Source organism: Lycorma delicatula, chromosome 6, assembly GCF_047948215.1.
Source record: "Lycorma delicatula isolate Av1 chromosome 6, ASM4794821v1, whole genome shotgun sequence".
Classification (NCBI taxonomy): domain Eukaryota; kingdom Metazoa; phylum Arthropoda; class Insecta; order Hemiptera; family Fulgoridae; genus Lycorma; species Lycorma delicatula.
The window spans coordinates 124289596-124304034 of record NC_134460.1 but is presented as its reverse complement, the minus strand read 5'-3'; the positions used below and the strand labels follow the sequence as shown (position 1 = coordinate 124304034).

The 14439-nt window shown below is 28.1% G+C and overlaps 1 protein-coding gene across 2 annotated transcripts in view; it reads left to right on the top strand.

Moving 5' to 3' along the window:
* The window catches only part of Pp2A-29B (Protein phosphatase PP2A regulatory subunit A), a 53294-nt gene extending 50819 nt beyond the window's left edge, over positions 1 to 2475 (top strand). For both annotated transcript variants that reach the window (XR_012756722.1, XM_075368472.1), the window contains one exon: positions 949 to 2475. Coding sequence is in view for 1 of the 2 variants with exons in the window: in XM_075368472.1 (XP_075224587.1) it covers positions 949 to 953 (5 nt within the window). In the remaining variant the exon portion in view is untranslated. The remainder of the gene's footprint in view (positions 1 to 948) is intronic.
* Positions 2476 to 14439: the final 11964 nt, after the last annotated feature.

Genomic DNA, 14439 nt, shown 5'->3' with positions numbered 1-14439 from the left:
CTGTTAAATTACCAATTTGTGACAAGTTAAACACTAGATCAAAATTGGTGGGCCAAAATTGAAAATATTGAAAATTGTTGAAAAATAAACTGAAGATCAGATTGTAAGTCCTTAGTTTATACTAAAATTAAGGCAATTTAATCTGAATTAATTCATGATTGAAATATTGATAATTGCAATTAGTTAAGCAAATCATTTTTCTGATAGCACTATTTAAGAAACAAAACTTAATTCATAAAACTGACAGCTGCCAATTCTAGGATTAGTATTAAGTATATCTAATGTAGCAAATGCTTCAAATTTTAGTAATTTTTTTGTTATAATGATACTAAAGAGACCGTTTTCTAAAAATTAAGCTTTTTGGAATTCCTAAAAATATAAGATTTTAAAAAATTGTGTAGAATTTGTTGACATTATGGTTATGTCATTGCAACAATCATCATTCAGATGGTGTGTATATTTATGTATATTCAGTGAAGAAAACATGAGAAAAAAATGTTTTTATGAAAGTATGAAGATCAATGAAAACACTCTGAATGTCATCAATTTTTCTAAATATAAGAAGTACCTGATGATATATTATTAGTAAGAGACTATTTCTATGTAACAGCATAGGAGACATGAGATTAAAAGGGATGAAGCTAATGAGTTTCAGGAGGTAAACTTTTGCATGGGCGTAGCTAGCCCCTGTACTGATTTGAAAAAAAAAGTGTTTTCCTGATTGAATTTTATACCACCTTTTTTGATATTGTTTCTTTAGAATTGAAGACAGTGTTTCCTTAATTTTTAATATTAATTTATCTGATGATTAGATTTTGTATAACATAATTTTCTAACTCATTATCTGTTAATTATCATTACTAATTCTTCATTTAAGCATTTTGTTTGTTTTATTAGTTTTGTTTGCTTGTTTTTGTCTTTTAACCTGCTTATTTTTTTCTGTTTCAGCCTAATTTCATGGTCTGCCCTCTCTTTCTCTCTTCCAAATTTCATTCGTATACCAGAACATTATAATTATATAAATATATATCAATAAATAAAACATAATTTATCATCATACATGTCATTTCGTAATTTATTTAGTTTTTAAACGTCACATAACATTGTTAAAATAGAATAATAGAATGTGTATAACATTTGTATCGTTGATAATATGTATGTATATATTTATATATAATATAAATATGAATGAATATGATAATAAATACACAATTATTATTAAAATATTAAACGACAAATTATGCTCATGGATTTTTTTTATAAGTATGTTAAAAAAAAATTCTGTAGTGTATGTCCTTAAAATATTTATTCTTTTTTAGTTTATATATAATCATTTTGCCCCATTTTATTCATTGTATTTTATTAGATGTTTTAAAAAATTTGGTTTAATTTAAAAATTAGATCCAACTATCTCTTTCCTTTTGTTACTTTTAATTGTGATGTTTTAATTTTTTCTCCATGTTATAATACTATATACATTTTTATTTTGTAACCGGTTTAGTTAAATACTTAAAGTGAAATCTTTGTTTAATGAATACATTTAAGTAAGGGTGTTATCTGTTGTTGAATGTCACCAATATAATAATCTGACAGACTTTTATTTATTTTTAAGTAAAATAAAAACATTCATGAATTCCCATGGGTGTTTAATTCTACTGTTTAAATTTTAATTGTAAAATCTAATAAATTACAATTTTAACAGTTGGTTTTATTTATTTACATTGCATCTTACTCAATTGTTTTAAGAGTTCATATAATCTGAAACATTGAGTGAAATGTAATTAATTTTTTTACAGCTTTTTCATCTAGAAAAATGTAGTTAGGCTTTTCCATTTTTTAACTGCAAAGAGTAATTACATGTTTGGTCTGACTGATTTTTTACTGCTTAGTACTGTTCAGTACTACTGTTGTTTATTTTTTTTTTGTACATATGTTATATTTTGAATGTAAATTCATTACCTTTATTCTTTGTAGCTACAGTTCTGTAAATTTAATTGGATACCTGGACTTAAAGAATTTTAGGTTACAATTGGCTGTGCAGCTCATGTAAGAATGTTTTACATAATCGATTTTGGTTCCTTATATTTACATTTGATTTGTGAAATTTCAATTGAAAGCAATGTGGCAAAGTAAGTGGCTGAATATGTAGACAAAATGCTACACTACTTTTAATAAATGATTTGCTTGAAAAACAAAAAATTGTATGTCATCTGCCAGAAAAAAATCATCTTTCACTTTGATTTAGACCATACAAAGTTGTTGCATATGAGTTACAAACTGTATTACAAGGCGTTCTGCTTAACAGTTTTCACTATTTTTCTTGATTGAGTTACTGATTGAATTTTCAGCATTTTTGTTTAGAGCAATAAAAACTATTTTAAATTTGTTGGTTGTAAGATTGATTTTATTAGTATGTTTGTCATTGTTATTTCTTTTGGTCTTGTAAATTCACATTAAATTCTATTTTAAAATTTGCATATGTTAATTTATTATTAATTCAAAATTTAAATATATTTTATTCATTTAAATGCTAATAAAAATGGTGTATCAGTAAACACAAATTCTCTGTTTTAAGTTTACTTGACTGAAGAAAAAGACTGTAGTTTAATAAAAACTTTATTAAATGTTTTGTAACTTTATATTGCCTTGTCCCCTTCAGTAGCCCCACTTGGTGGTGATACACATACTGTAACTGTTAATTCTATTTTTTGAATGTTTCCTGTAAGACATTTGCAGCTGATGCATGCCATATTTTCCTCAATCTCAATAAAAGGTAACATTCTATTCTAGAAACAGGAAAAAAGGGACAGTGGTGTTACGTGGTAAGTAGGAAGGATGGATGAATGTATGAGGCAGTTGTATCATTTTTTGCCCGATAATGGTGGGTAAGAAGTGATGTTTAAGCTAGCATGTTGTAATTGTGCAACATCTACCTTTGGTTTTCTCAGCTCAGGATTTTTTCTGCATACAGCATTCCTTAAACACTGTAAAACTTCCATTTGGAACTCCTTGCTTACTGCCAGGTTATCTGGAATGAATTCATAATGGACCAAGACTTTACGGTAAAAAAAAAAAACACCCTTATCACTTAATTGACTGATTGACTAGTGGGCTTTTTGGTGAGGCGATCCCCACCCATTGCAATGATTCTTTGTTTTCGCATCATAACTGTAAACCGAAATTTCTGTTATAATGTTTTCAACAAGTTATCAGCATTTGTGTGATCAAGAAGGTCAGGTAATTATTTTTTAATAAAATGCTGTAGTAATTGTTACTGTTATGATGGTTGATGAATTTATTGTATGATTACAGAATATTAATAATAGTTCTGTTGTTTGTCTTGCTCTATTTATGTTTATTAATAACAATATATCTGTGGAGTTTTATACTCCATGTGGTTTTCTTTTTGATTATCAGTAAGTGAAATTTGCAAAGAATGCTATGCATATTAAATTTTTCTGTTAAATGTTTGGCATGATCATACGCTAATGTCCACAACCTCAGCAATTTGGACAAGCACTTTAATGTGTTTTGGTGTAATATTACGCAGTCAAGTATTTCTTCCCAATGTGTTTTGCCATAATATTATGCATTCTTTCATGCTGTCAGATTCTGCACACTAGCAACTGCAATTTGTATTAAAAGGTGTTAGACTAAATGTAGTATAGTTTGGATGTTTTTTATTTATGATTAATATTATACAATGTATGTGTCTGAAAGGAACAAGATATATAAAAAAAGTTTATATATACATTTATATATATTTCACTTTCTTGTGGACACGATAACTGCCGGAATTTTGTGTCGATTACTTTTAAATTGGTACATAAAATATAATGACCCAAAATCTTGGTAGAGTTTGTTAATGGGCAAAATTGAACCATGTGGGTGGAAATGGGGGAGCCTTTTCGAAAAAACAAAATATCGCTATAACTTTATTATTAAGTAAAATATCAAATTGTTTTAAAGTTCCTACCATTCTTTGGATAAAGGCCTAAACTTATCTAAGTAAATTTTTTTGATATCACCAACGATTGGCCCAGGGGGTGGAAAAAATGGGGTTTCGAAGACAAAAAAAAACACCTCCCTTAATAGGTACAGTATTGAATCGGCTTAGTGGTCGTTAGTCCCCTAAACATTACCTAAAACTTTTGTCTTGTCTGAAACAATTTTTGATATGACCAACCCTTACGGCAAGGGATGATCAAAATGTTGCTAGAATTGTAAGAAGATTGGGCTTGTATGCTAAACATGTGAAACTTTTTTCACATGCAACCATTATTGTATTGAGTAAATTTTCAAGTTTTTAATAACTTTAAGGTGGAAATCTTTTTTATCCTCGACTTAGCACCAGTGAAATCTATCTTTGCCGTCTGCGTGCTGAAAAGGATTTTTTTTTACTGTCTTGTGCATGGAGAAAAAACAGGTTAAGCGCATGTGTTTATTATCACAGTCATTATATCTAGTTTGACTCTTGTTGTCTTTGAAGGAATTTCTCATCCACTCTGAGCTGATTCGATTGTAGCAGACCTTCCTTTTCTTGATCAGAGGGGAAATTATCACAAGACAAAGTGAGATAAGTGTTATAGTTGGAAAGTGGAGACAAAAGAGATATTTTGTTCCTAACAACAGAATCTGTCCCTAACAACAGAATCTGTCCCTACCATGGTAAAAGTCCAAACTAAACCTGATTATGAAGTAACGAAACCATCAATTTCTCGAGGATTAAGGATTTTCTTCCTTAATGTTCCCAATAGATGCGTTTCTTTTTTATTGAGGTCATGAGCCAGTTCAGTGCTAGTATACAAATTGTTGGTTGATAGTGTCCTTCCAGCTGTCACCAAGGGATTCATTAGATAAGTAATTTTTGTTGGTACTGAAAGTGTATCCCCTCAATACACACAATTTGAAGAGTTTAATTCCATATTTGTGGCATTTTTTTTGGATTGTATTGCTTAAAATTTAATCGTCCTTGGAAAGGCACAACTGTCTCATAAATACATACTTATCAGAGGGGACAGTGATGGCCTGAAATATTTCATTCATTTCATCAAGAAAAGGAGAAATTTTGTAAAGTTTTTGTACTCCAGTAGTCTCTCGTGGATGGTTTTCTGTCTAAGCAAAGTCCTAACTGTTTTGTTTATCTTATTCACAATAGTATTTTCATAATTTACTAAAAATGAATGTTCTCTCAGTTAGTCTTCCATATACCAAGAACAATTTTTTGTTCTGTGTATTTGTTTGTTTGCACAACTATATAATTTAAAACTTCATTTGTAACCAATGAGAAATAAATATTAATAGGGGTCTTGCCAGTTAACTTGTGTAAGAAGGTGTTTATCAGGGCATCTTCTGTATTAGTTAATTCAAATTTGTGTAACTTACTTGCATTAATGTGGCCCCACCTTAATTTTTTTCTCTTTTTAGATTGAGTGATTTCTGTGGTCACTCAATTTGCAGCAAGTTGAAGGTTTACTGAAGAGAGTATGGCTAGCTGTAACAAGACTATAAGAGGCATATTATCATAGTTTTCATCATTATCATCACAATGGTCCAATGAAAATAGGTTCAACCGATAATATAAATGGCTTATCTGGCTGATCAATAAAACATTCCTGCACCTATACTAGTAGATGCCTTATCTCTGATAGTAGTATTAAGATTTATTTTTTTTGCTTCATTGCTGGAAGGTGAAAGATTAATACTGTAATGGTGATCAAAAAATGTCTTATCTAATTTGGGTTTTTTCCATGAAATTTCTGAATGACATCTGATTTGAAGTTAGATAATTCTTTATCACTGAATTCATTGTGAAAATTGAAGTCTTCATCTTAGTTATTTTCACCCATTCTTAATCGTTCATCAATTAATGAAATTTCATTTTATGGAATTTTGAGAATTGCATTTATGAATCCATCACTCATATTTTAAGACGTCACAAATACAATTATAAATTAATTAAAAAAGGTAAACTGAAATATAAACGAAAAACAAACTTTAAAACTAAACAGCTTTGACCAAAACAAACAAAAGGTTGAAAGCCAAACAAAACCTAACATGAAGAATAATTCAAATCATCAGTATTCACGATTTGAGAACAGTGCCGTATTGATTTAATTTGTTGTAATCCAAATATACTTTTCTAGAACACAAAAACATAGTTTTCTTCTTTGGAACATATACAGAGAGTAATGATAAAATGAAATATAGTTTTAAACTGTATGGCTCTCAGAGTTATTTATGACATCTACACCTAATTTGGTACACACCAATTTGCAGCGGTGGTTTGCAGGGTGCAGCAGGTTTGCTGTGTGTACCACAGTTAGTATACATAGGCATTATGGAAAAGTTGCTGTGTACTGTAATTGGTACATATGTGTTATAATCTACAGTAAAAATTAACTGAATGTGTATATTTAAATAAAAACTATATGTATATATATTAAATTAACATATATATGTGTTGTATTTTATATATGATGATGTGCAGATAATTCAAGGAGGATTTAATAAAAGGTAAGAGAAAGTGAAAGAAAGAGAAAGGAGCAATCACCTTCTCAAAAACTGTTACTCTAGATCCTGGGAAAGATTGTAAACTAATTTGCTTACATTTACGCAACGTGATAACTTCCTTTCTTTTAACTTTATTCCATTTTGAATGATATAGCTGGGAAGTGAGTCTACTGTCATTCCAATTCAATCTGCAGGATTCTTGTAATTCCCAACAGGACAGACAATGCTTTTTATTGAAGCACACTGGGAAAGCAACCTGATGTGCCTGCCTGTAGTATGGCCGAATCCTTTTCTAGAGGTTGGTCAAGAAGCTACACCATTGACTGAGGTGCCTACTGAGTGAAGACAGTTTTTCTGTTCCTCATAAAATCCGAAATAAAGAGTAAATTTAAATTCAGAAATTAAATTATTAAACTTCAATAATTTATAAACAGGAAAATCTGTATTAAGTTTATTAAATATTCAGAGAAATTTGAAACTTATATAGGCTGTATTTATTTTACTTTCTTAGATTTTAGACATTCTGAAATTTGACTACCCTCAGTTTTTGTTCAACTGCAGAAGTGATCAGATACAATTGGTTGATCAGATACCAATTGAAAATAAATAACAAATTTTTGTAAAAGTTATAATTAAAAATCAAGACTAAGATCTGAAGGGCAGGATAAGTTGGTTTACAAGTTTTATTTTAGGTAGTTTTTATTAATATTGCAATTAGGTAGTTTTTTTCTGTTTTAAATCTTTTAATTTTATTTGATCTTTAGATATTGTTTTCAATTACATATTTTTTTTTTGATTGAATTTTATATTTTTATGAGCTAGCCTTGAAATCTTGCTATTTATTTGTGTTCTTCTGTAAAGTAAACGTTTTTATATTTTTAAACATATTGATACTAATTAGTCAAAGCAGAGTTCTTTATTCTCTTGTCATATGTGACAAGCCATGAAAAATATATAACTTTAATATCTGATAAAACAAAAAAATATTTTTGAACATTTAAAATTATACAGATTATATAAGTTTGGATTTTTTATTGATGTGCATGAATATTTTGAACATAGAAGCCTATCAATAAATTACATTTTCATTCATATCATTATTGCTCTTCATACATTGTTTAACAATTCTTTTAATGCTTTTCTAAAATTTTAAATGTAATTTTCTTACGTAATAATGGAAGTACATTATTTTCATGCCCATATATATGAGGCATCTGTGAATAGAGTATTTGATGATGTCATTTATGAATTATTATTTATATTTAGTTGATGATTTAATTAATTGACAGTATTTTTTCTACAAATGTTAGTTTCTAAAATGTACAAAGCTGAAATGCTTAAAACTTACAGGTTTGCCTACAGCCAGTGTGACATAACTGCCTTTTTCTTATTGGTTTTAAAATTTTTACTGTAGGTTGAATTACCCCCAAAAATAATTCCAGGCCTAAAAATACTACAGAAGTGTGCATAGTAGACAGGTTTACTCATTATATTGAAGATAAAGCTCTACTTACTTAATATCGTGAATTTTTTAATTTCAAAATTCATTCTATGTCTTTAAAATCATTAACAAAAAAACTACATACGCTCAAGAATTCATTTCATTATCTACAACAGAGAATTATTTTATTTTCCAGAGTTGAAAAGGCAAGAACTTTATTATAATTTAAATGAATACCATCTGCTTGGAGGATCTGTTATTATTATTATTCTTAAATGGTTTGTAATTTTCTCTCCAGAGTGTTATATCATCTGTCTGATATCAGCAAATTTAATCATAGTAGAAGTTAAGCTTGTGTATTAAATCGCACAGATTAAAATTTAATGAGATTTTATCTTCAGAGCAGCATATAATAATATTCCATCCTTAAAATTTCTTTGCAGTATACAACCTGAATCATGAGTTTTACATTCCTCTAATTTTGTGGAATTTTAGTTGTCAAATGTATAAATTGGGTCACACAATCGTAAGCCTACAGATATTATAGAAAGCAGCAACTGTCTCCTGTGATCATCCTAGGCATCTGATATAAATTCTCATAGGAAATTAACCCCTCTGAAGAGTTACATTTTTGAAATCCATATTATTTCTTAAAAAAAGTTGTTTTCTCAAAATAATATTGTAGTTAGAACAAATAACTTTACTTATCTTCTGCTAAACTGGTAAGAAGCTAATGCAATAATCAGTAATTTCATGTCACTTTCCCTTAAGTTGTTTTATTAGTAGAATATTTGTTAGGAAAAATACCTGTTATTAATGAATGATTTATTAGAAAAATCAAGGGGTTTCTTTATTTCACCAACCTTTTCTTCAAACAGTTATCTCAATTTTTTGTTTTTTAAATGTTTTATTATTTTGTTCTTTCACTTGTTAAAAATTTCATGGATATTAGAGCTAATTAATTTTTACTCTTGTAGTTTCAATTAAAGAATTAAATAAATGTGAACCACTAATTGGATTGTTTGTGTGTTTATAAAATAATTATTAAAGTTTAGCTATCTCCATTTCCTGTTCAATTCTATAAAAAATTAGAAGTTTTGCATTAATCTTTGAAACATTTTCTCGTTTTTAATAATTTTCCACGTTCCTATTTTATTAACCGTGTTTAAAATAAATTTTTGTTAATGTAATTTTTTAGTCATATTATTTATCAGTCATTTTTTTTTTAAAAGCTGTTATTAAAAAGAAATTGATTAGCTCGTTTTGATATTAAATATAGCCTGCCCACTGGGCTGGTCTAGTGGTTAACTCATCACAAATCAGTGTAACAGCTGATTTTCAAAGTCATAGGTTCTGAGGTTCAAATAATAGTAAAAGATACCATATAAAAGCAACTGTTTTTACATGGATTTGAATACTAGACAGTGGATACTGGTATACTTTGGTGATTGGGGTTCAATTAACCACATGTCTAGGGGATGGTTGGCCTGAGTCTGTACAAGACTACACCTCATTTACATATCATCCTCATCGCATTGGATCATGAGGGGGTTTACTTATTCACTAGTTGAACAGATTGCAATGTACACAGGGAAAAAAATTTATATAGCTATTTTCTCTAAAAAGTAGTTTTTATTTTAATTTGAATGAATGTGGGAACGCTAACATTAAGAGGAAAAGAAAAAAAATCATTCAAACTTATCATTTGTGCAGTATTTTTTAAAAATATATTGATGTTAATGTTTATCTCAGTAATAAAAAAATCATGTTATTAATTTATACTGATTAAAATTTCTCTTGTTTATAAGTATTTTATTAAGGACCTTTGGCAAATTTAATCACTTAAGTATTATGATCTTAAATGCCTCATGTAATGTATTTCAGTAATAGTAAATTCTGGGTTAATATTTGTAATTATTTAATCAATGCAGTCATTTGAATGTGAAATATTACTTTGTCTGTGGACCTTTATTTTTAGAAATCCAAACCGCGTTTTTGGACTCAATATTGTTAAAAATTTTACTTATTTTGAAACTACTCTCAATTATATATTAAGCAAAATTTATTCTTTATTTCCTTCTTTAACTTTGATAAAAATCCCTCAAATTTTCATAAAATATCATAACTAGAAAATGGGGGTTTAATAAATTGATACAAAAGAAAAAAAAATTATTGGTAAATTTTTAAATTTATTATTCATTACTTCAACCATAACATGTTCAAACACTTTAAATGGAGACTTTATTTTAAAAAATCTAACTTATTCTAAAATTAAAATTTTTATGAATCAAAACAGAAATACTACCTTTTCTCCAAACCCCTTTCAGAAAATGCTCCTAAATTGTAATTATGAACTTTACTAATGAAACTGATGTTGAAATTGTTCATGAAAACAATGTAATTACTTATGAAATAAGAGCTACTGCAAATCATCAGTTTTATAAGTTATTTGCCTTTAATATTTAAGTAGTAAAATATCCTTAAAAGTAACAGAAATCCCATCTTGTGGTTCATTTGTAACAAATCATCTATTGTATTAATATTAATTTGATAGTTAAAAGTATTATCAATCTGTTTTTGTTTCACCAATGGTAGTGTTAATACTGGTCGATGAGAACAATTAATAAAATTATCATAGAATTTGTATTGCATGTTAATATACAATGTATGTAGGGGTTGAACAACATGTTGGTGGAGAAATGCTTTAAACCGATAACAATGATGACATACATCATGATGGTAAATTGCTCAATAACTGCAGATAATTATCTGATGTTGAGTACTTGAAACTGCAGTGTTGATTTACTTTTGAGATTTTTTTTTAATGATTTGAATCAAGATTTCTATTGAGGTAATATTGTGCATAATCTTAAGGCATAGCCTTAAAAACAGTGTTAGTGATGTGACATTGTATCTGTAAGATAGTGTTGAACCAGATCTCTGGTCAATTCTGGTGTGCAGCCTAGAATTTCTGATCAATTCTAGGGTATGTATGCACTCATGAATACAGTTTGTACATTCCAAACAGCAAAAGGAATTAAAACGTAGCTATTTTTCAATCGACAATATTATTTATTTCCAATAATACCAAAACAGACCAATAATACACAACTGCTTCAATACCCAGTTTTGGGCTTCCAGCTCAGCAACAGTTTATGGAAGAAATAACCTTAAATTACCCTTGGCAGGATGTATAAAATCATATTCTACTACCTAAGCTCTGATTATTACACCACAGTCATTTAACTGCCATTTAATTCAGTGTGAACCTTCTGGAGTACTGAATGTGATTTATACAGATTATCTTGCCTAAATAGAAGCTATTGCCTTTCTTCTCGCATGTTAAAGAGAGCCAGTCTGGATCTTAAATGCTGTTCACCCTCTTGCATTTTTGCTGTACATCATAGTCTAACATACAGTAACAGCAGGCTTAGTCAAGGGGTTTAAATTGACTGTACCTGAATTCGGTGAAGCTTTTATGCTATCATTATATTGTGTTCTGTAACTACTAAACACAATTCTCATGATCTGGAGAAATTGTTCAGTTTTTTAATAGGTTATGTAGGTTTAGTTCATATTTAAAAAATCTCCAGTTTATATTTGATTCATGTAAAGTGAATATCTTCCAAAACTTGCTTCTTGACACAGTAATTCATGATATTTCATTTTGCAGAATATTTTACAAATACTAGTATAAATATAAAAAAATACCCTGAAATTAAAAAAAATATATGCAAAGGAAAACAACTAAAATTATAATTTTTAATTTAAAATAATTAGGTATAAATGAAAATAAAAATAGGAATTAAAAATTAATTGACTCATTTGCAAAGATTTTGATTAATTAATGATTTAACAGTAAAACAATTTTAAATTATTCTCAGGAATCGATGAGTGTCAGGATTTTTACTGTAAATGTTATAGACATGGATTTCATAAAAGAAGAGAGTAAAAATTGTTATTTTTTGAATTTTTTAAAAAAATATGTAAATTGTAAAAGATTTACATTGAGATGTAAAAAAATCAAATTTGGAGATTGTGTTCTTTGATTTTGAGATGAAACAAGCAAAACTAAATGATAAAACATATGCTGAATTAGTGAAATAATTGAAAACACTGCAGAATAACTGTCAGGATAAAACATCCTGCTGAACTTTCAATGTTAAACATCACAAAACAATCTCACTTGAGTGGATTGGACAAGAGACCCTGAACCCCCAAAAAAAGTTTTAACCCAAATACTTATTCAAATCTTTTCTAATTTAAGAATGTAATTAATATGGATTTCACAAAGGAATTGCGTATTCCAAAACACAACCAAAAATTGGTTCAAATATCACAGAGATACTTAACCAATCTAACTCATGGCAATCTGGTTAGCCCTCTGTTGTAACTAAAAGGAACTTCTTTGGTATGAATATATAATACTTATTTAGATATGTTCACCCTTTAAAGTCTGAAAAACAACATTCAACCTTTCCATGGAAGTTTCCATCCAGTTCCCAATTACATATCTTTGACTGCTTTCTCTTTTATTCTGAACACTTTCTGAATGAGTTGGAAAATTTTCAGGAGGTTCTCAGATTTGACCAAATCTATGTCCAACAGAATATGATTTTTCTGTGGGTTAAAGATAATTACATAATGTATTTATAAAATTAGTTGTAATAATGCCAAGTTGTTTCTTTGTTCTTATTGAGAATGTAAAAATTCTATATTTTTACACATTGTTTGTGTGAGTGAAAATAGTCAAAAATGGAATACCAAGGTTCATCCTACTCTTATTCCTTTAAGAGAAGATTTGGCATACTCTTTCTGGAGAACACAAAGTAACCTGAAAACTGGGCTGTCAAGATAACAACTAATTGTTCCCTATTAAAGTGGCAATTGTTCCCTATGGATGGACGACATCTTCTTGTGCGTGTGAAGGAATTCAGAATCTTTACCATTTGATGCAGTGTGTGGATGTGGTATAAACCTGAACTACAGATGATCATTTTTTCGCTAATGACAAGACAATTATTATCACTAACCTCTGGAGAGAAATCATGTGATCTAAACCTGTAAAGTAAGTTTAGGTAAGTGTATGCAACATGGTTACATAATAAACAAGCGATGTTAACAGCTTTATAACATAATGCATAATTTTTTTACTTTAATTTTTACAATTATTAATTACATTTATAAATACATATATTTATATATAACATAAAATTAGAAGTTATTTATTTACATAAATTTATAAATATAATTGTTTCTATACAATTTATTGTAACAAGTATTTATCATGAAAAAAAGATTGGATACATTTATACACTCTTATTTGAATAATGATATAACAATGATTTTTACTATTTATCACCTTATAAATATATTGTTTTTATTCAGTTCTTCATGTATTTTTTGACTGTATAACAGAGTTTTTATTCTGTCTAGTGATAAATTGAAATTTAATTGCTTTGTCAATTTATATAATAAAACATTTTGCAGTAGCAGTTGAATTTTAGCTGCAATTTCATTTTATAAGCAAAGCTTATAAATTAGTTAATATTACACAAAAGTAAGGAACGTGTTTGCTATTGTATTATAATTATAATTAATTGTTGTATTGCTTTAAATTTATTAGAATAATATTTTTTTATATTAGAAAATGAACTAGCCGTTAATCCCTTAATTCTTTGGCTGTACTTCTTTTTAATAAGCTTCAATAGTGTTACTTAGCTTCATGGGGCATAACAATTGAGGTTAGCATATTTTCATTTTTATTATTAATATTTCACATATATTTTAATGAGAAAGATGAGATGGACAAAATGATAGTAAAATGAATGACTTGCTGGGAATCGGATCCAATATCAAGTTTGATTAAAACCAAATGGGCTTTTGACTGATAACTTATACATTTAAGTAAAAAACAAATATCTTTATTCCTTAAAATTTTTGTTTAAATTAAAAATACATTAATTGCAACTAATATTCATTGGAAATGAAAATATTTTTTTCTTTAAAAGATTATTTTATAATTGGCCTATTACAATAGTTCTGTATTGTTTAATGGTAAAAAAATTGTATATCAAAGTATATTGTAAACTGATTCATTTCTTTAATTTTTAATCCAGTTTTCCTCAGTTTTTTGTGAGTTTAGATAGGATTTTTGTAATTGCCAAATAAAAATGAAAGTTTAATGACTGTTTTACATTAGTTGTTTTTTACCTGTTAGACAGTACGAAGGTTAGAATTTTTTGAATGGCTTTTAGAAATTATTTAGTAAATAATAATATTGTATTTAGTTGTACATGATGTACAGGTCACTTATGAAAAAGGCATAGCAATTTCAAACAACAAGTTTCCAATGTCAGGCTTATTAATGAACGTGAGAAGTGAATCTGTTTCACATTTTCTTGTCCTATGAGCTGAATATAATATCACATATCTGCATGCCAGGCAAGCCAAAATGCAGATGATATTTAGCCCTATAATTGTTA